Source organism: Falco peregrinus, chromosome 10, assembly GCF_023634155.1.
Source record: "Falco peregrinus isolate bFalPer1 chromosome 10, bFalPer1.pri, whole genome shotgun sequence".
Classification (NCBI taxonomy): domain Eukaryota; kingdom Metazoa; phylum Chordata; class Aves; order Falconiformes; family Falconidae; genus Falco; species Falco peregrinus.
The window spans coordinates 9,685,075-9,706,801 of record NC_073730.1 but is presented as its reverse complement, the minus strand read 5'-3'; the positions used below and the strand labels follow the sequence as shown (position 1 = coordinate 9,706,801).

The 21,727-nt window shown below is 56.0% G+C and overlaps 2 protein-coding genes across 5 annotated transcripts in view; both read right to left on the bottom strand.

Annotated features, from left to right (window-relative positions):
• The window catches only part of TEDC1 (tubulin epsilon and delta complex 1), a 73,751-nt gene extending 67,714 nt beyond the window's left edge, over window positions 1-6,037 (bottom strand). For all 4 annotated transcript variants that reach the window (XM_055815353.1, XM_055815356.1, XM_055815354.1 and 1 more), the window contains exons 1-2: window positions 5,903-6,037; window positions 4,807-4,885 (exon numbers count right to left, since the gene is read on the bottom strand). In XM_055815353.1, coding sequence (XP_055671328.1) covers window positions 4,807-4,885; window positions 5,903-6,034 — 211 coding nt within the window. In that variant the 5' untranslated portion in view covers window positions 6,035-6,037. The remainder of the gene's footprint in view (window positions 1-4,806; window positions 4,886-5,902) is intronic.
• An 8,847-nt stretch (window positions 6,038-14,884) lies between these two features.
• CRIP1 (cysteine rich protein 1) lies at window positions 14,885-19,089 on the bottom strand. Its single transcript, XM_005241234.4, has 5 exons — window positions 18,960-19,089; window positions 15,936-16,030; window positions 15,760-15,817; window positions 15,585-15,632; window positions 14,885-15,235 (listed from the first exon to the last, which is right to left on the bottom strand). Exons 1-4 carry the CDS (start codon window positions 18,997-18,999, stop codon window positions 15,592-15,594), a joined length of 234 nt encoding a protein of 77 aa, XP_005241291.1. The 5' UTR covers window positions 19,000-19,089; the 3' UTR covers window positions 14,885-15,235; window positions 15,585-15,591.
• Window positions 19,090-21,727: the final 2,638 nt, after the last annotated feature.

Genomic DNA, 21,727 nt, shown 5'->3' with positions numbered 1-21,727 from the left:
CTGCTGTCCTTAATTAACGTAACAATCCATTACATTACATGCCCATTTGCCTGCTCCCTGCCACTTGTAGTAAAAACATCCCCTAGCACTGAAACATATCATAATCCTTCTTTGTCTGGTATCAATCACTGAAGCTCAAAAACCACATAATGACCAACTTCAAAATAAAAAAAAAAAAACCCACAACCCAAGAAAAAAATCCTGTTGCTCTCAAAAGGATTTTGTTCATTACATGGGACTCTTACAGCGAAGAGTGGCTGATTTAACTTCATTTGCAAAAAGCTAAAGGAGTCTTACCCACCAAAAGTAATACAAAGCCAAGACACAGGGAGGAGCTACAAGCTCCTACTATGCTAGTAACCCTACAGGAGCAGTACACTGCTACAGCTCTGCGGAGGCTGGAAGGAGCTGGTAGTCACAACGGGCGACCAAGCCCTTTGCACCTTAACAGACCAAAGGAAGGTATATTGTCTGCACTGTCTGACCAGCTTCACGATTTAGGGAAACTAGTGCGGCTCCCTAAGGAGATGCCTACTTCCAGAGTGCTCCTCAGTCTAAATCCACAGCTGAAACTACTAAACAGATTACTAGACATCTTCAGCAGTAGAAGCAGGAATACACAGTTGGCCACATGAAAGCTACAAATGAATTCCTGGCAAAGGCATGAACCATGACTGAAGAACAAAAAACAAGATCAGGAGCACGATTAAGCAGGTGACAATAGTGCAGAGCTACTATTTTTTTGCAGGACTAGTGTTTTGCATAGCAGAGCTTCTGCAGAAACACATGACAGTTGGACAAATGGTTTTGAACCTAGCTTGTTTCTGCATTACAGAGAAAAAGGAAACTCAAACCCCTAAATCACTCTGCTCATTTTGCAGAACCTGTGAATGTAAAAACAAGCAGCTTCCCTTCACGACACTAGGGTGGCAGAAATGCCGATGGTTTGCTAAAAATCTTGCTGTAGATATGCACTCCATTCCCTCATGCACAGGGGGAGCACTCAGATATTAGAGATATTAATTTGATCGCTCTTGAACATTCTCGCACGAGCTAGGTTTTCATGTTGCCCTTTCTTTTTCTTTGTGCATTTGTCAAGAAATGAAGTAACATAACAGGTAAAGGCAGAAATACTCCAAAAGGAAAGGTCAGTACTTACTTTCCACCTATTTCAAAGCAAACAAGCATCACATGCTGCCACCTGCAGTTCAGGGAGCTCCCTAAGAAAACATCTCAAAGAGAAGGAATAGAGAGCAAGCCAGGTGGTTTTTCCCTTTATCACTGTTTCCCTGCTCTGACACACCACTCAGGACCAGATCCACCAAGGCCATTTGCCACCTGAAATTCTGTGTTGCTCTGGTCCTTTCTCTCTCCCTATTTCATCTCTCCCGCTGCAACACACTGCCTTCACACAAGAGGGTATGATTGTGTGAGTATCAGGCAGGAATAATGGGTGAGCAGTCAAAGCATGGATCTAGAACTGGGGCTCAAAGAGCCTTTCCATGACCTTAGAGAAGTCAGTTTTCCTCATCTCTAAAGTGCTCTGCTTACAAGGAAACAGTGCTTAGATAAATGGCAGCAGATGCTACATAAGTACCCCAAGACCAAGATGGATTCCTTCATAACATGCAGCTGAGAGAGATGAAAAAACATCACTCGGCAGATTAACACCAGTCACTCAAACATCTCCTCTTTGACAACATCTTCTTATGGCATTTCATGAGGATTAGGCAATTTATAGAGAAAGACCTACACAGTCCTTCCAGCTAATCCCCTTCTGCATGCACATTATTTATAGAAGTATGTTTGGCAAGTAAGACCAAGCTGTGGATGAACCTCGGGTTTCAGCTCTCTTAAAACTATACTCAAGCTGTGCTCTTCCACTTTATGAATACTGCAGAACATTTTCAGTGAATTACAACATGATACACAAGTAAGGGTTATGCATCAGCCTGGCAGGCTAAGATGGAAAGGCACTAAATCAAGTACAAGAACAAGCACAGGTACTTCATGCACTCAGGCAAAAAACACCTGCATAGGTAGTGGTGTTATGGGAAACTACTGCTGCAGAAGAACGTTCTCTGCTTCATTTGTCAAACAAACAAAAATATATTACAGCTCCAGACTTCTTCCCCATACTATAAAACCTGAATTGCGACTCCAGAAAAGAAAGATTTCTGCCAACTATCTAAATGCATACTGCACTGCTACGTGCTGTGGCTGTTAGGTTGTTAACCGAGTCCGCCAGCTTTCAGCTTCTGTGAGGAAAGAGCAGCATCAAACCACTAATCATGACTTCATCAGTGTGGTTATGCCTGGAGTACTATTACACAGCTTACTTTGACTTGTGCTCCACTGACGAGAGACCCATTGTTCCAACATGTTTACAGGGCTGGAGTGTATTAACGCCTTCCCACTGGAGTTTACAGTGAGTGCTTTATGCTGCGTGAAGAAAAAAAATCTTCCAAAATGAGAAACCAAGAGCCATTTGCAGAATTTTATAACCACGGACCGGCAGGCTTCAGCGCGGTTTCCCATTTCTTTCTGCAAGAACGCAATAGTTCTTACATTTTTGAAAACATCAAACTGGATTTTTTTCTATGTAATTTTTCAAATATTTTATTTTCTGCTAGCTAGGCAATAAAATACATCTACCATTCAAAAACATGGTGCAGAAAGTTTTTCTAAACAATGTCACATCACAAACATAACAAGGAAATGACTAGTAGCTGTTCTAATCAAAGCAAATTTTAATCTCCTCTATAAAATTCACTGACACAACAAGATCAGATCAAAAACTGACTAATGAAAACTACTAACTTGAAACAGAAATACACACTGGGTTGCAGCTTCAAAAGTCACTAGATAAACAGGACTTCCCAGACCAAGGAAAACTGTTCTGGAAAAATCTGACCTTTTCCATGGGCCAATCTGTAAAAGCATTCTATCCTTGCAATACACTGCTTTCTTCTAGCGCCTCACAACTGCAAATGGCCCAACATCTGGCAAGCAGTCCTTGAAACGTAGATCTCGTTCTACAGGGTGTTGAGAACCACTGTGACCCCAACACCACACACAGACTGCAGGTGAAAGTTCAATGTTTCGTTTGGAAAAATAAAAGGTACAAGGCCATTTGAGTATGGCTTTTTTCCAGAAAGCTGTTCATATGCACACAGTAACCTGTATTCCAAAGGAGTCTTCACAGCCTTCCTCTGGGATCTGGCAACTGCTGCCCTCGCCTTGTTTTAGCTAAGATAATTAAGAGGCTGCATAAACCAGCAAAGAAAGCCTGATCCATGGACTAAAGCACTAGACTTGGACTAGAGGAATCTGTTTCAATTCCTTGTTGCGCAACAGGATCCTGTACAAACCTGAGAAAATTATTCAGTCCCTATGCCCAAGGCCTCCACTTCATTTACATTATATAAATACCTGAAAGACCACAAGTGCTCCAGAGCAGGGACAGAGAAGGCAGTAAAATATTGATCGTGTTCACAGCAAACAACTCGTTCACTTGGCCAAGCAAAGGTGATTAGTGTAATCTGAAAAACAGTACAGCCCTCCAACCTGAATTTCAGCTTTAATCACCAAGTTGTGAATAAGTAAGTTTCTTAAAAATCAGCTCAGCAGTTCCGAGCAGAACCACACATTCCTACTTCACAATCTACCAGCCAAGGCTGGGTGTGCTCTCTTCTAGAGCCAGCAACCTGCCACATGCACACAAAAATCCTGTCTCCAAATGCTACAAGCGACTAGTATGGGAACAGCCAGGATTCAATGAGGTTGCACTTGTGCAGGCCCACCTCCACAAAGCTGTATGAGGCAGTCAATAAATCGACTTGCCATACACAGCAGATTGTGGATGAGCAGAAAAGCAAAAACAACCAAATGAAAAATAGCAGTACTATGAGTAACACGGAAACATGCCGATTTCCTGCTGAGCTACCAGCAAAACTATGCAGTTTTGCTCCACACCGCACCATTCCTTTTTTAACTCTTGTTTACAGAGCCATCAGATTCCCAGCTCTCCGGGAGGTTAAACAATGTAATCTAGGTTCTTTTTGCTTTCAAGAGCAAAAGTGGATTTTAAGTGGTTTTGGTCCGAGGAGACCTTTATCCATCACAGACAATCCCATTCTCAAAACTTCCTCTGACAATGAAAGAGGTCAAGAGACATCTTTCAAGAGAGAAGTCTGGGGAGTAGTATCATACTTGGAATCACGTATACTTAAATAGTAATTAGTGTTCCATCATTGTGAGAAGCCAGCCGGCATTCAGCTTCCCTCTGGTGCAGCGGCCCTGTCCACAGAGATATTCATGGTCCCTCTACAATACACACACTTTTTGTTTTGTCTAGAACTTCAGAACACTGCCTTTATGGTTCATATACTGTAATTCACAGCCCTGATATAGGACTTGATAGAAAATTAACCACAGAATCACGTGTCATATACAGAATGGGAAAAGAAGGAATCAAAGGAAAAATAAATCTATTTCTGTAATTATCTCTGCAGATGATGAGAATGCCTAAGATCACTGCACAGATCTACCTGTGGTAAAACATCAAAAGAGAAGCAAGAGTCCCTGGCAGATGCAAGAATATCCCAGTTCCCTAGACAAAGCAAGCCAAAGAGGAGTAAACCTGCCTGCACAGCTGCTGTAAAACAGTAAGTTGGTGGCACAAGTATTCAAAATAGAGCATTCCTGACAGGGAGCAAGGGCCCAAAAGAAAAAGTGCTACAAGACCAGTCCCAGTACTTCCCTGGGACAGATGGGGATCGCAGTCACCCAGACTGACTAGGTTACCTATGGCATCAGACTCTGTCCACTTGCTTCCATGGATTTGTTTCAGAAGAGCATAGAGCAGCCTCCAGCAATCCAGGGTCTGCAAAAAAAAGAGGGGTGGAGGGAGATCAGTAAGCAAAATATTTGTCATATATTTAGTCTTAACTAGACATTTAAACCCATATCTGAGCATATATTTTTACATGGAAAAGCACACCAGTACCCTGCCAACACTGCAGAATCAGGCAAGTTCACCTATTAGCTGCATTATGAATGTTACCTACAGTAAGGTGCACGCAGAAAGAGAAGGGCTACTAATGCTGGCTGCACAGCAAGACCCAGCACTTCCACTTTGAGGCACATGCGTCCAGGACCACAGCTTCTAAAATATCTGCTCTGATATAACCACATATGGCACAACTCACCCACAGTCAAACAAGCACTTGAAGACACCATAAAGATCTAACCATGATAGTATCAAAAACTCACAAACAAGAGGCAGCACACAGTGAGCTGGAACTGGAAATCATTTCTTGGCCACACAAGGACAGCATGCTGACAAACTGAGAGTGATTCTTACAGCTAGAATTTCAGCCAACACTCGTAAAATGCTTAAAATAGCTATCTGAGCAAGTGGAGCACCCTGCATGTGAGCTGAAGGCCTCGCACTCATCACCCTGTAAAGCCCTGAAACAGAAAGACCCAGGCAAGTGTACAGTCAAGGGAAGCACACCTCAGGCGGCACTAGAAAGGTGTTGCAGACCACGGTGCAGTATCATGCTTTGCGTTAAAACCGCAGTAAGAGGAAAGCCCTTCCCAGTGGAGCGAGCTCTCCAGGACTCACACAACACACGCCGGCTGGGGCCCACACCGCGGTCCCCCCACGCAGGGCCTGGCTCCACACAGGTGCCCCTGTCCCAAGGCCAAGCCCCACCTAGGTGCCGCCGTCCCGTCCCCCCCCAGGACCCGACCCCACACGGGGAGGACCCCTGCCCGCCCACAGCGATGTCCCCCCAGCGGGGCCCGCTGCACCGCCCACCCACCCCGAGACCACGGAGGCTGCCAGGCGACAACCGGGGCCGCCAGCGAGGGGTGCCCCGGGGCGGCCCGCGCTCACCGCCTGCGGCCGGTCGAACCTGGCACGGCGCAGGGTGTCGGGGGCGGGCCGGGCGGGAGGCGGCAGGGCCCGGCACAAGGCGCCGACGGCGGCCGACAGCGCCCGGTCCCGCCGCTCCTGCCGCCGCCTCATCGCGCCCGCCGCCGCTTCCCGCCCTCCGCCGGCGCGCGGCGGGAGCATGCGCAGTCCGCCGCAACCTCGCTAGCCCGCCCCCTGCGGCGCCCCCTGGCGGCCGGGAGGGAGCACCGCCGCGCCAGTGCGCCTTGCCGCCATGCCCTCTCGTAGCGCGCTGATCTGCCCCTTGTTTGTTCTCCCCTGCAGGGCAGAGCTCGCTTCTTGCCTCCCCCAGCAAGTGACCCCCCGGGCGAGTGGGAAGCGCCCGGTGGACGGTCTTCCCCGCAAGGCACGCCTCCCCCACGGCCAGGCCGCACCGCCCGCCCGGCCGCAGGCCCTGAGGAGAGCCGGCCGCTTCCCCGCCCTTCCTGGCCGGAAACGGCAACAGCCCGCTTCGGCTTTCCGAAAAACGCCTCCGTGCTGCTGTCAGACCAAGAAATCCTTCCTCTGCTGCTGTCAGACCAAGAAATCCTTCCTCGGCCGATGGGAGCCGAGGCCTGTCCCCCGGCTCCCCGCCTTCCTCTCGGCGCCAGGGGCGGTGGCGCAGGCAGCCTGCCTCCCCCGCGGGTGAGCTCACCACTGGAGCGATCCCAGGGGTTAATCCGGCATGAGGAGGCGGCCCTTTGGGAGATAGCCTTGGTCACTGGGGTGGGAAGGCCACCTCTTGGCTGGGGTTTACTGGCAGAAGCCTGGCCCTGAGGTGGGCTCCAGCTGCGGGCCTTGCGGAGGGACCTGGCCTGCTCCACCCGCACAGCCGGGCCCCTGCCTGTGCCTGTACACCAAACCTGCTCAGAACCCCCGCTCACTGATGGTTTCTTGGCCAGTTACCCAGTTCACAACCCATTTAACACACTATGCATGAATCTAGTGTGATGCTTTTATCTACTGTGATACTTTTCTCCCCCCACCCCCACCCCCAATATCTGAACACCGTGAAGCAACACATGAAATCCAGCTATGGAACAGCCCCTTGCAGCCTGAAACAACACATGGAATCCCTTCCAGCTATGGAACAACCTCTTGCAGCCAAATGGCTCCTCGCAATGAGGAGAGAAATTGCATTGGTCCAACGAGACCTTCAGCAAAGCCGGCTTGCTAACGTGAACTGCATTTGCACTCTTTCCCTCTATTTGCTGCCCCTCCTGCTTCCCACCCCTGTGCCGGGGAGTGCAGCCCTTCCCGACGCCAAGCTCTGCATCGCTGCTCTCCCAGTCCTGCAGATCCTGGCTGCTGCTCCAGCCGGCCCTGAAAGGACCCCTGGGTGTGAGTTACCCAGGCTTAAGGATTTTTAAAATATCTCCTCTAGCAGCTGTTGTCTCACATCCTCCTTCATTCCTAATGGCCTGGAAAGCATTTTCCTTATCCCTTGTCCAGCTCTAGCTCAGCAATCTCTATCTGCTTCCTTGCTCTCCTTCCTTACAGGTTTGGCATCTCCATACGGTTCCTTGTCTTTGGCTCCCAAAAGCCCAAAGTCCTTTTTTATTGCCCAGAGCCTTATCGGACCTGGATAATCCTCTGCTGTCTTTGGCATCCTTCGCGGCTTTCCGTACCTTGCCGCTATCAGGCGCTGTCTGGTGCCTCCGTGACACATCACTTGTCTATTTTCCCGTCCCTGCTGCAAACTCCGGGCAGGAGGACCCTCAGCTGCAGCCAATTTCCTTTGTTTTCTTGACCACTCCATAAACCCTCCTCAAAGCCATCCCTGTCCCCACACACATTCCTCTGTCTAGGCCTCTCCTCCCGGGGGCAGCTGCCTGCTTTGCCGCTGCAGAGACAAGGGCTCTCCTGCAGCACCCAGCGCACGCACCAGTGGGTGGTTCTGCCCATCATCCCCGCTCTGGGCTCCTGTCCCCCAGCCAACGCACCCCAGCCAGTGAGCATCACCACCTGGCACAGGAGCAGCAGCTGGGATGCACGCCATGCTGGCATGCCAAGAGCCTGTGTGCCACCTCTTCATCCCGCCGGCCAGGCCAGCCCCGCGGTGCCCCAGAGCCAAGCTGGCTGCCCTCCTGGCTGGTGTCCCCTGGTCCCCAGCCCCACGGCTCCCCCGGCACGCAGCCCCGTGGGCGCAGCTGACACAAGATGCCTGGCGCTGCGGAGGGTTGGCGCCTGGCCATGGGTGAGTCGGACGCCAGGCAGCTTATCCCAGCCTCTCTGGCGCGATGCGGCACAGCACAGCGCAGCGGGGGCTCAATCTCAGCACGCAAGGCCCCACTTATCTGCTCTGCCGGCTGCCGGGGCGGTTTTCCCAGGATGGGAGAAGCTGATGGGAAGGCAATGGTTTCCTGCTGCAGAGATGGACCTAGTGCTGCGGACAGATGAAGGAGGTGATGGTGTGACAGCCTCCGGCATGCTGTCCCAGCAGTGCTGGGGATGCCACCCCACTGACAGCACAGCCCCTGCATCCAAGGCACCCTCACCTCCCCTGTCCCCAGTCCCACAGGGACGGACAGATGCAAACAAGCAGTGACAGGCTGGTGTCACTCTGATGGCACTGTGTACACTTGAGCGGTCACGGGAGACTGGCGGGAGCCCCCAGGATCCCCTGTATGGCAGGGGGCAGCAGAACAGAGCTCTGGGCCCTACAGCTCTGCCCTGGCACCAAGGCAAGCTGCTGCCGCAGCGAGCACAGCGAAAGGGACCACAGTGGGAAGAGATGGTCTGGGCTTATATTGAGATGCCAGGGATGCTCCTCCTGGGGAGAGGTCACCGGGCTTCACCCTCGCTGGGTTCCAGGGGCTCGCACGATGCCGTGCAGCCACGCAGCCGACCATTTTCAGCACATGTGTCAGCTGGGGTCATTTCCGCCGCGGGTGACTCAGCCGGGCCCAGAGGCCTGTTTGCGCCTGCACCATGGCAACCCGCTGCCGCAGACAGCCCCACTGCTTGGTGGCGTTGCCAGAGATGACAGCCACATCACATTGCCTCATGCAGATTGTATGCAATAACGGCGATCTCTGCTCGCTCCGGCAGCAGCACAGCTTCCTGATGCCACCACAGCCCAGCCCTGCCAAAGGGAAGGTGTGAGCTCTCCTTCTGGGAGAACAACCACTTTGTTCTTTTATTTTTATTACTTTTTTTTAATGCTTTTATCCCTGTGCAGGCGCAGGCAGGAGCCAGCCTGTCTCCCGGCCAGGTCCCCAGGCCGTGCACGGGTGCTTCCCAGGCTCCACCGGCAGCTCAGGGCAGCCGAAGTTCCTCGCTCCTCTCCTCTCCCCTTCTCCTCCCTGCAGCAGCAGCAGCTGAGCAGACACCGCAGCAGAGCGCAGCTGCTCTCCCTGCCCGCGCAAAGGAGGCTTTGGGTGGCCATAGCATGTCACTCCCGGAGCAGATCAGGCAGGCTGCACCATTTCCTATTGCAGATGTTTCCAGCTCCTTCCCAACACCCTCCCTGCTCTTTTATACATGCACTCTCTCCCTTCGCTGGGATGCCAGGTTAACCCAAGCAGGAAAAGGCACAGCCTGGCAGCAGGGCAAACAGCACACTGCCAGGAAGGAGCAGAGGAGCCCAAGGGCTGTGAATACCAGCTGCCTGCAGAGCAGGGTAGGCCTGCAGTGATGCTGGGCCCCACCCCGCCTGGGGAAGGGTCAGGGATCACAGCTCCCACCAGGCACAGAGCAGCCCCAGCATCTGATGATAATGATGATCTGTTGTGGGCTCATGTCTCCATCAGCCAAGCAGCCCTCCCTGGCTGGGGAGGGGATGGTTCCTTCTGGACCAGCCACCTGGCATCTCTGCTGCTGTAGTCCCGCTGTCAGCACGCTCAGAGCAGCCACATCAGGTTGCAGATAGGCACCTCCTGGCCCCAGAGCCATGAGCTGCCTCCTGGCATCATCCTCACCCATGGGCACAGGGGGTGCTGATACTGCTGGCATGCAGGTTTCCTGGACGTGGTGAGTTTGCCTGCAATAGGCCTGTGTGTGAGCTGTAGTGCCAAAATTGAAGGTCAGCTCCCAGCAGTCTGATGCTTAAGATAGGCATTGGCATTTCAGGCCCTCTGATGGAAGGTCTGCACTTTCACTATGATAAGTGAATTGGGAAGGATTAGAAAAAAAAGATCTGAGACCTCACAATTCTCTGTTCTCAGGAGTTTCACCCTTTTCTTTTTACTCAGATAGCTGAGCTGATGTTCTTCTGCACTGAGGGAAACTCCCGAAGAGACAGGGGCTATGGTGGGAAGCTTTTGCACCCTTCTGCCTTGGAAACTCTCCTTATTTCCTTGAAAATAACACAAGAGATCTGAAAGTAAAATGCAGCTCTAGTGCCCGATGCCAACTTTTCCTGGGCTCCTGGATGAGGAGAGCCACCGAGGACCTGGCAAACCTCCACAGGGCTCTTTGCACCCAGCTCCTCTCCAACACTGGATCAGCAGCAGCAGGCATGGGGTGATGGTGGAACAGCCCATCCCCTCTCCATCTTGCTCCCTGATTAAACCTTAGTCTCCAGTACCATGATTCATGGTCTCGTCTGCTGCTTGTTATGCCCCTAGCCATCTCCCTTCTCCAGAGCCCCCCTGCCTTCAGTATCTTCAGCTGCTTCAGTATTTGCTGGGGATGTTGTTCTGCACCAGGAACAAGGTTTGACCCTCTGCCACCTCTGCAAAGCTGTTTCTGCTGGCGGGATGGGGCTTCCCCAACCTGCTGCCTTGCAGAGCTGGGCAGGGAAGTCCCAGCTCACTCTGCAAGCTCGCAGAGCTCCTGCAGCTCGACATCAGCTGCATGGTCCCCTTAACCATTGCCCAGATGAGACAGGCAGATTTCTGAGATGTTAAAAGATAGGCAGACACTTTCTTGACCTAAAAGATATCAGAGCTCTTCAAGCTTAAGACAAATCAGCCTTAAAAATAACTGAAGCAGTGGTGAGCCAGATACCACCCAGCTGCAGGCTGGCTTTGTCCCCACGAGCCCTGTGCAGCAAAGAACAGAAACTCCTGCAGCCACAGCCCCCATGCCACACTCCCCCGGCCCTGGCTGCACCCTGCCTGTCCCTGAAAGGGACACAGCTTTATTGGCAGAAACACACCATCAGGGAAACAAACCGCTCACCACCTCACGGCAGGTGCCTGGCTGCATGTGTGCTGCAAGGGCCTCTGTGTCCCCAAGGTGCCGGAGCCTGCATGGCTGAGACACCAAGGCACTGCAAGGGAAGTGCCAGAGGTGTCACGTCAGTCCTGCCAGGGGAGGGCTGGTGGCCCTGCCAGCGTCTCAGCAAGGCAGTGTTGAGCCAGACCCCCCAGCTCCCCAGCACGTTAGCCCCATTGCGAGCTGCAGCCCACCGCCGCAGTCAGGCTGGCAGGACACAGCCCTGTCCCTGGGCTGTGGCTGACGCTTTGGCTAAGGACAGCGCTGGGGAGCGATGCTGAGGGCAGCACCCTGCTGCAAGGCTTCCAGCCTAAGCCATTCCCCGTGCCAGCTGCAGGCTCAGGGACACATCTGTCCCCTCCTTCGGATTAAGGTCTGTTCCATCTGTGCTAGGAGAAAGACGCAGGGCCAGGGAGCCCACCCTGGCCCCCCCTGCCTGCACCCTGCCGCCACTGGGGGCTGAAGCAACACCCATACTTCTTACAGACCAGCTGAAGGACACCCACCCACCCCCCTTTCTGCCCCCTTTCTCCTTTTTTCTTCTGTACAGAAAACCACAGAGCTGGGGTGGGGAACAGCAGCAGTTTAGTATCTGAACCCGTCCTGTTTCCTGTCCTTTGCCAAAACCTCTTCTGCTTCCCTACCCAGGGCGCTGGGGCTCGCCCACACCCAGCTGCCCCAGAAACGGGGATGTTGTTTGTTTTTTTTTGTCACAGTGATGAAGTGTTTATAGCAACTATCACCCCACAATCCACAAACCTCACTGATCTCAGACCAAACTTCCGAAACAATGACAGAGAAAGCACAGCCCTTTCCTCCAGGGTCAGCAACCGTGGCGTTTCAGGTCACTGAAACAGCAGACCTTCGTGCTGGGCATCACCATGCTGGAGATCACCCGACACCTTTTGCTGTCCCAGATGGGCACCTCGAGGCTGTGGTCATGCCCTGACCCCCCCCGTGATGGCAGCGATACCCCTGTGGCTGCTGACCAGGTGGGATGTAGGGGTGGGAGCATCTGGCAGGCCACACCGAGCTGGCATCCCTGGGCTGCTTCCCCAAGAAAGCTGGGTTTTGCCCTGAGCATCCTGCTCTCACCATCATCCCTGTTGCAGGAGCAGCAGAGCCAGGGCATCGCCACACTGGGAAGGAAGGGATCGTCCCTGCCTTTCCCCAGCTCCTGCTGGGGGTCAGAGCTGAAAGCATCGCAGATGAGCTGCGCTGGAAGCCACGCTGCTGCCTGTCTGCACAGCTCGTGCTCCAGACCACAGAGATTTACTGTTCAGTGGAGAAAAGACTATGGCTGCTGACAGCCCACCTCCCCAGCCCACCGGCCGCTGCTGAGCCTCGCTGCGCATCCGAGGGGAGCGCCTGGCTTGGCTGTGGGTTTCCTATCCAAATGTGATACAGCTGTTTCTGCTTCCTCTCCAAAGACCAAAGCGAGTTTTAAGAAATCAATTTATTGTGTTATTTTCTTTGACTAAGGCTCCTTGCAGATGTGACCTGCGTCTGAACTGCCCAACCTCACTGCATCGAGGCTGGAGCAGGCAGAGAGCGTGACTTGTACAAGCACCGCGCTGGGAGAGGAGTAACCTGACAGCAAGTCCTGGGACTAAAGGCCATTTCTATGGGAGTGCCTGTGGCAGGGCAGGCGGAGAAGCAGGATGCTCCGAAGGAACTTTTTGGGTACCAATACCCAAGGGCTTGTCCCCAGAGCTTGCTTGAGGGACCCCCAGTTTTTAACGCCACACACATTCGGCACAGAGTGAGGCAGCTGCCGTATCAAGTTTAGCTTCTTTGCAGATTTCCAGAGGCTGCACAGACCTCACACAGCTCAGTTCCTACATCCCACCACGCACCCAGGGCAGGGAGAGCCATCCCCAGCCACCACACCTACACCTGGTATGGGTGGCAGGGACCAAAGCAAAGGGCAGCCCTGTGCAGCACGCTGCTAACAGCAACATGCTAACTCCTGCCCGAGCTGTGGCTGCTGCCCACAGAACAAGGTTTTCAGCTGAAAGGCTGGATTGCCCCAGCCTCTCCCTGGGTTCCATACCTCCCAGTGGTTCCCTGCTCCTCCCTGCTGGTTTGGCCCCTTGCACCTGGAATTAGCTGCTCCTGAAAAGTTTTGGTGCAGGGCCCTGATGGGAAAGACCTGCAGCCCAATTCATGGGTCCCTCTCCCAGCTGAACACACTTCTACAAATCCAGCAGAAGATCAAGCTTGTGTTTGCCACTATTTTTAATGCCCAAGGGTAAACTCTATCTCACTGGCATGCTTAAAGCTGCCGAGATTATATCACTAGTTGGCTTTGAAGCCAGCTTCACAGAGGAAAGCCAGGTCCCCGTGCCCCAGGGGCGGGCTGGGTGCCAGCAGCCATGCAGAGCAGGACTGTGGCATCTCACTGGCCGGGAGCCATGGGTGCTGGGATGCCTGGGAGGCTGCTGGCAAGGGCAGTAGTGGGAGTGGAAGAGCAGGGGGCCCTGCAAGCCCTGGCTGGCTGGGAGGTGTGGTGGTGGCCCACCAGCAATAGCTGGGGTTTGCCTTTGACACGGACGCCTGCGTTTGTTGTGCTAACTGGGTGGGAGGCCAGGCACCACCAGCTGCTCAAGTGTGTCCCACTGAAGTGTGCCTAGTGGGTGCAGAGACTTTTTGGCATCAAGCACATGGGAACGTTTTAAGATGCTTATCAGATCGGGCTGCTTCTGACACCAAAGATTTTTACATTGGACACATCCCTCTGACCCCTGAGGGTTTTGGACAAGTCCCAGGAAGGCTGGCGTGACAGTAAGATGCAGAGCAGTCTCTAAGGAAATGCATGCATAAACTGTAGACAAAAATATCCCAGTGTATGACAAAGTATTTCTGAATATGTAAATGGTGTGGTTCAGGTTAAAGAAAGACACGGTTAAGAAACCATTTTAGAAACATCCCTCAAGCTGACAGTTTTTGCATCTGTCAGTACTGTTCTTCCAGCAGGGCAAAGAGGCTGAAACATGAAAGAGCAAAATGCTTGCAAGGCAGCTCTCACCTTGTAATGCTGCACCTTTGCTTTCCCTACCGAGGGAGGCTGGCCCGGCCTCGCCAGTAGCCTCCTGCCCTATTTGGCCTTTTCACATGGCTACTCAGAGTGAAAGCAGCAGATACCAGCTTTGCCTGATGTGGCAGTCTGCTGCCGCCCATCCAGACACCTCTGTGCCCCAACTGGGGACTGCGAAGTGCCATCTCAGATCCAGGAGCACAGAACTGGGGGCTGCCCATGGGCACGGCTGTCCAGCAGGCACTGCCAGGGGCTGGGACATGGCCAGGAGGCCACTGAGTGCCACAGGGACCTCAGGTCAGCCGTCTCCCTTGTCCAGCAGCACTGCACGCCTCTGCTTTAACCCCATGACAGCCACAAGCATCAAGAGGTGGCTCCACACTCTAGACTTCTGCAAACATCATGACACAGACGCAGTGAGGTTGTGGGTGGGGTAGGACCTTCCCCCCAAGCCCAGGGAGACCCTGACCCTGGACAAGCACCGGCACGACACCCACCGCTCTTTCCTTTGGGGCGCACTCAGCTCCAGTGCCCACAGCACCCTGGGGCTGTTCTCACCCCCCAGAGCTCAAGCAGCCCCTGGGGTGGGCAGCCAAGGGCAGGACCCTGCGCACACCAGGAGCAAAAGCACGTGGAGCCATCCACACGGTGAGGGGCTTGATCCAGAAGCCACAGGAGTCCTTAAGCAAGCAGCAAACACTTTGCAAGCGAGCCCCACAGGACTCCGGTTACAGAGCACAGCAGCGACATGGGAGAAGCATCTTTCAGTTTATTAAAGACTGAGAATACAACTGTGAGCCCAGCCAGGAGAGCCGGGTGCCAGAAGCAGGGCTGGGTTTTGGCTGGAAGGGTGCGGTCTCCTCTCCAGGCAGCCTTCAGCAATACCAGCCAAGTTTCCTATCCGGCAAGGCGTCCCAACGCCCCCATCCCAGCAGTGCTCCACCTGGAGCGGAGCCCCTCTCCGCACCAGCCCCAGCCTCGGTTACTTATTGCTTTTCATGTGCTAGTCTAGTACAGAATGAATTAAAAACAAAAATGCATGTCTGTCGCGGTGTGTTTGTGCTCTCTTCAGGCTGTGCTGGGAACCCTGGCCGTCAGACCTGGAGAGGGATGGAAGAGAGGGGCAGATGAAGTCAGGCTGGGCTGGGAGCAGGGACATCCCAGGGACAAAGGCACTCCAGGACAGAGCCCGTCTTTGCTGACAGGCCACAAAGCAAAAGCCTTTGGTGTCAGCTGCCAGAGCTAAGGTGACAGTCACTTGGGGCTGGCAGAGAGGAGGAGCTGGCACCCAGCAGGTTGCTCCCAAGCACTGGCGTGAGGGCTGGGAGTCACAGCCAGCCCGGAGAGACGCCGTGGCACACCTGCCTTCCCCGCTTGTCCCGGGGAGGACAGCCCCAGCCAGCCCACGGAGCCAGAGGCGGGAGGGGAGCTCCAAGAGGAGGCACCAACCTGAGGTTTACTTGAACGTGTGGCTCTCGGCTCCTCCCCGGCCAAACCCTGGAAGAGAGACAGAGCGGGCTCAGCATCATTGCGGGACGGTGAGTGCACCAAGGGATGAGTGTCACTGAGAGACGGGAGCCCTGAGCCCCCTTCCCTCCCACAACCCCAGCCACAGTGGCCCTACCTTTGGGCCCGAACAAGGCAGCATAGCAGGGGTGGTTGCAGTATGGCTTGCCATCGTGCTGTGGGGAGAGAGAAAGAGCATCAGCCCCTACCGCCCTTCAGCTCCATCTCTGCCCATCCCACCCTTCCTGCAGCCCCTAGCTGCAGAGGACAGCGACCTGCTGGCAGCAAACTCACCTCTGCATGGCCTCCAGATGTCAGGGTCTTGTTACACTTCTCGCATCTCAAGCAGGGCCGGTGCCAGTCCTTCCCCAGAGAAGTCACCTTCTCAGCTGCCACGGAAAGGAGATGGGTTAGTTGAGGCCCTAACCAGGCACAACAAGTTAAGGTTTCGCAGGTTGGCCTCCCTGTCATCAACCCTAGGGAGGACTTTTCTGGGCTTTTCTCAAGTCTACCTGTCCAGGACAGAAAGCACCATGTTTCAAACCCAGGAGCTCACTGTAAACACACAGGTGCCTGGATCTGAAACAGCAGTGCCAGGCCCAGGATGAGCATCACTGCATCCATGCAGACAGGCTGATTTCTATCCATCTTCCAAAGATCTGAGGACCTTGCTCCTTCCCATGTCAGCCGGCAAGGGGATGACTTTCTTCCCAGCCAGCTGGAGACCCAACAATCACTAGAGCTGGCAGGGGCGAGGGGGGGATGCTGGTGAGAACCAGGGAGGCAAAGCCATCGCCACACCCTGCCAACACAAACGAGCCACCAGCACTCTGCCCACCGCTCCAATTCCACATGCACCACGGCAAACCAGAGCAGGGCTGAAGCTTGGCCGGGGTTCAGGCGGCTGTGGGGGAGACAACATGCTGTCTGCTGGAGCTGGGATGTGTTTATGGAGAGAGGGGGGAACACAGGGTGGCTTTTAATTGCAGCACGGTGGGGGAGGAGGGTATTTTCTGCAGACGTATGTGCTCTTCATATTGGCAGCTTCACTCCTGGGGATTTCTTAAGTGATAAAGCAGAGCTTTCCGCAGGGCCCTGTCAGAGCCAGGTCTGAGCACGCTCCCCACGCCTGCAAAAAGAGGTTGAGCAGTGGCACTGAGCGGCTGCTGGCAGCGGGCGCCCCGGGGGGCCCTTGGCAGCCTGGAACACCTCTCCTTTGGAGTCCAAATATACCCACAACAGCTCAGGCAAAGAGCAAGCCAACGGCTGCAGAGGTGGCAGCGGGGGCAATGCCCAAATGTCACGAGGCAGCCCCGCTGCCATCTCCCAGCAGACAAAGAGTCTCCTGTGCTCATAACCCAGTGGGGGCTGCAGTGTCCTCCCCCCGAGCACCCTCAGGAGCCCGAGCCGGGCCCATGGTGGGACTCTCCTGTCACAGGGTTTCTGAAAGGCACTCAGCTTCCCCACCGCTCACATAAGCATTGCACCAACGTTCGGGCAGGGGCTCTGCCAAGGCTCGCTGCAGTGGGGCCCCAGCGGCTCTCAGCCATGCAGGCGAGATTCCCCTGGAAAGGTGGTGGTGGCCCTGCAAAACCCATCCCTGGTCCCCTTGGCATCCTCTCCTCCTCACCCCTGCTCTGTTACAGACACGATTTGGCCGAAAGCAGCCCGAGGCATACCCGAGCAGCACTGCCAGGCACCAGGAGCTCTGGGGTGCTCCAGAGCAAGGCTTGCTCTGCCTCCTCTGCCAGCGCTCCTTATCTGCAGGCACAGAAATCAGGCGGCAAGCTTGGTTCTCCAACAGCTTTTGAACCCTCCTCAGCCTCTGTATCAACAGGCGTTTCGTAATAGCAGCCTGATAAGCAGAGGGCTAAAACCCCTCCTTGGTCAGACAGCCCCATACCAGCACTGCCACACCTGTGGGCATGGCAAACACAGCTCGCCCCAGTTGGGATCAAAGCAGATCCATAGAGAAAGGCAGACACTGACCAGCACCTTGGTAGCTGCTGGTATCAAGCCATGTGGGTAAATGAGGTGCCCCAAGACCCTTGGTTGCAGGAGGGAGACACAAACTGTATTGTGCCAACCCCCCACCTCAAAGCCTAGCTGAAGGGTGAGTTTAGACAAAGCGATGCTCGCCAGCCACAGGAGCCACGTCCCAAGCAGCACTGCAGGCAGCAGCACCCGCACCAGCCCCAGCACACCTCCCCAGGGTGGGCATCACCAACAGCCACGGCTCCGCGGCCCAGAGAGCAGCCCCTGCGTTTGAGCCTCCAAGTTCTTTGCCAGAGCCCAAGTAGGAGTTGGGGCACACACACGCGCGGAGCAGAAATTGGGCAGAGTGAGCAGAAGTCAGTGACGGCACTCGGGTTCCCAGATCCCTCATCTCTACTAAATTAAAAAGCAGGGAGCACACATAAGCTGCTCCCAGCAAACCCCCTCAGGTGCAGCTAAACCAGGGATGTGGGGAGGTCTGGCAGCCAGAGCCTGCCTGTTCCAGCAGCTGCTGCTGGCAAGGTGAGAGGCTCAAAGCCCCCAGATACCCTCAGGCAGGACAGCCAGACCATGGCACCAGAAGGGGCAGGAGCCTGGAGCTTTGGGGCCCCAGTCTGGAAGGAGGACATCTGCCTGAAGCCCAGTGGCAGACAGCAGCCCGACAAGGCTCACCATTAGCCTGCAAAGGTGGCTTAAAAATAACACCCCAGCGGTGTCATCTCACCATGCTAAACCACACAAGCCAAAATGTGGGCAACCCACGGACCCAGGAACGTGCCCGAGGGCAGGATTTGCCCTTGGGAAGGTGCTTACTCGCCTGCACCAGCTTTCAGAGCAGCAGGCTGCACTGGCCGGGCCTTTGGGCTTCAAACTGGCATGGGGCTGTGGGCAATGGTGGGAAAGAATCAGGGCTGAGCCCCGTCTGCAAGACTGGGGGTACCCAACTGCAACCCGCATCCCACTGCAAGGCACCTCCTTGGGTGGATTTATAAGGGCCACCCCCCCACACCCCCACGGCACCCCGGGGACCCACAGCGCAGAGATGCACACCTTTGGGGCACCCCAAGAACGGGCAGTGATGGGGTGCCCAACACCAGGGCACGCCGGGGTCCCACAGCGCAGGGATGCGCAGCTTTGGGGCACCCCAAGGACTGGCAGCGATAGGGCACAGAACACCAGGGCACCCAGGACCCGCAGCGCCGTGGTGCCCGGGGATCCCAAGCCCGGTGGGGTGCGGCATCGGCGCACCCCGGCTGAAGCAGCGCGACAGCCCCGCGGTCCCCGCGGCTTAGGGGCGGCCGGGGGGGCGCAGGGAACCCTTACCGAAGTAGACCTCCTTCTGGCAGCGGGGGCACTTGGGCATGGTGTCGGCTCGGCTCGGCTCGGCTCGCCGCCCCGGCTGTGGGATGCTGCGCCCGGCCCCGCCGGAGTCACTGGCCGGCCGCCCCGCCCCGCCCCGCCCAGATGTGCGGCCCCGCCCGCAGCTGGAGGCACCCGCCCGGAGCACAGCCTGCAGGGGCTCCCAGGGCGGGGCCCTGACCCCTAGCCCCTCCTTGCGTCCTGCACCCCCCTGCCCCCTGCAATCCCTCCAGCTGCACCTCCTGCACCCTTTCCACCACCCTTTGCACCCCTGCGCCCTTTGCATCCTGCAGCCCCACGCCAGTTGCACCCCTTGCACCCCTACATCCACGGCACCCCACATCCCCTGCACGCCCCACACGCTGCAGCCCTGCCCCCTCTGCACCCCAGGCTGCTGCAGCCTGGCTCCCTGCCCATGCTTGTGCTGTGCCGGGCCGAGAGCCCCCACTCGTAGTGGGGCTGGAGGTGTGATTGGCATCTGCCGGTGTGGGGCTGGAGGTGTGATTGGCATCTGCCAATTAACCGTGCTCCCAGATAAAGAATCACGTGTGCTGACCACCAGGGCTCACCCCCTCCCAGCACAGATCTGTTTTCTCCCGAGAGGGTGTAAAAGCTGACCCTCAGACAGGGCGTCCCGCCCGTGGGGAAGGTTGGGGTACAAGGCGAAGCAGGAGGGAGCTGTGGGGCTGTAACCCCTCTCTTGCAGGACCTCAGGAATGGTGTGGGTGCAGGACGCGGCTGCGCTCACTGTGGAGAAGCAGCCCATCTGTGTCGCTGACTGTTGTCATTTTATTAGGAGCGAGGACTTGCTGTTCCTTTGCACTTGGCTGTGAAGGAAATGAAAAGCCTATCCAAAGGTCTGTTTTGTATGAAACAATCCTCCCCAGGGCATGTTGCCGTGCTGGAAAGGTCATGAGGGCTGGTGAAACCCAGCGCCAGGACGCCTAGTGTCTGCCTCCCGAAATGCAGGGCACCCCTCGCCTGCGCAAACAGGGCCCCCTCGGCACGGGAGCCCACCCGTGGGTGCAGGGGGACAGGCAGCAAGCTGTGCCCAGAAGCAAAGTTCACAGTTCGGCTGGGTATTGCTTTTGACCCAGCCTGGCTCCAGCCTCCCTTCCCAGTGGGATCCCTCATCCTGCCTGATGGTCCCCGCTGCTGCCGGTGGTCCTGGGCTCACCCTGCCAGCTGGCAGCCCCCACCGCCGGCTGGGGAGCCCCTCCGGTGGGCTGCTGCAAGGAAGCCGCTGGGCTCGGCGGGGGGCTCGGCAGCCCTCTCTGGCAGCGGCATCGCTGGGAAGCCCACTCCCGGCTAAGGCACGAGTCACACTCAGCGTCTTACAGCATGGAAAGAGAGAGGTGTCCTGCAAGGACTGTCACCTCCACCCTGCCTCCTCGCAGTTCTTCCTCCGCCGAGGCACTCCACACATGCCAGCGCTGTATTTGAGCCACACCACCTTCCCCTGCACCAAGCCGCAGCACCCCACAAGTGCCCGGCTGCATTACCCAGGCCAGGACCCCCTCCCCACCCCACGCAGGGTGCAGCTGGCACCCTGATGAAACACAGGGACAGGGCACGTCCTCCTCCCCTCTCCGGTGGCCCTGCCTCCCCTCCCACATGGTGCCAAGCTGCTTTGAGGCCACTGCCCGGCTAGGACAGCCATCTCCAGCTGTGCTCCCTTTTAAGGCAGGTTTTATGCCAGCAGGCAGCTGAAAACTGGCCTCTCGCAGGTCTCCTCCAGCTGGCCCAGCCCTGTGGCCAGTCCCCGTGGACCCCTCAGCCACCTCCTCCTGCAGCAGGAATGCTCCCACCCCGGCCGGGGCAGCCTGTGCCCCCGCATGGCACCATACACCGACTGACCCGGCTGCTGACGCACCGCCCAGCCACCCCCTCCCCCTCGCTTCCCTCAGGCGCTTACTGGAAACCGTTCACAGGACAGAGCGGGCACAAAACCGGCGGCAGCTCTCACAAAGCAGGGCGCCACCGAGCCATGCACCGCTCTTTGCCAGCCCTGCCCACGTGGGGCCATATGCCTGATGTCCGCCCCCACGGCCCGTGCTTTAGCCCTGCCAGCCCTGCCATGGGGATGCATACACCTTGGGCTACCCCAGCCCACTTCACCAAGGGGTGAGCCAAATTGTGGTGCTGGTGCACCACGCAAAGCTATGGGGCATTACAGTGAGCCAATATCAGGGTGAAGGCTGCTGCAGGACAGCAGCCCCCATTTCTACACCGCACCAGAGCCATGCATGCATCCTGCCTATCACCGCTACCCCACTCTTGCCCCATTGATCAGCAGGCGCCTCACAGCAGCAAGGCAGCGCAGCAAAGCAGAGGGCCCCCAGCAGAGAGAGAGGAAGGGCTGCAGGTGCTCCCGGATCACGGCAGCAGCTCGGGACCCCCGCAGGATGCGGCCTCTTTCACCTTTTACGGGGAGTGAGTCCATAAACACTCTGGAAGCTGGTGTGTGAAACCCATCAAGATGCCGCAGCAGGGCAATAAACCAAGCCCCCGCCAGCCTGTGCTGGAGGGAGCTGGCTGGGAACACTGCGGCAGCCCGATGTTTGAGGTCACCACGCCTTCTGCCATCTGGGGTCCCCCCGGGAGCCAAAACCAAGCTGCAACTATCTGTGAGCCATTCCAGAGCAGCAGCAAGCTCACACCTGTGCAGCGGGATGCTGCCCGTGGTGCCGTGCCTGTGGACACGAGGAGGGGCAGGGAGCAGGCAGCTCTGC

Excerpts from the sequence above, each read along its gene's own strand:
- CRIP1 (XM_005241234.4), bottom strand. The coding sequence starts at position 18,999 with ATGCCCAAGTGCCCCCGCTGCCAGAAGGAGGTCTACTTCG. Across the intron at positions 16,031-18,959 it reads CCAGAAGGAGGTCTACTTCG|CTGAGAAGGTGACTTCTCTG; the intron begins GTAAGGGTTCCC and ends TTTCCGTGGCAG. Across the intron at positions 15,818-15,935 it reads CATCTGGAGGCCATGCAGAG|CACGATGGCAAGCCATACTG; the intron begins GTGAGTTTGCTG and ends CTCTCCCCACAG.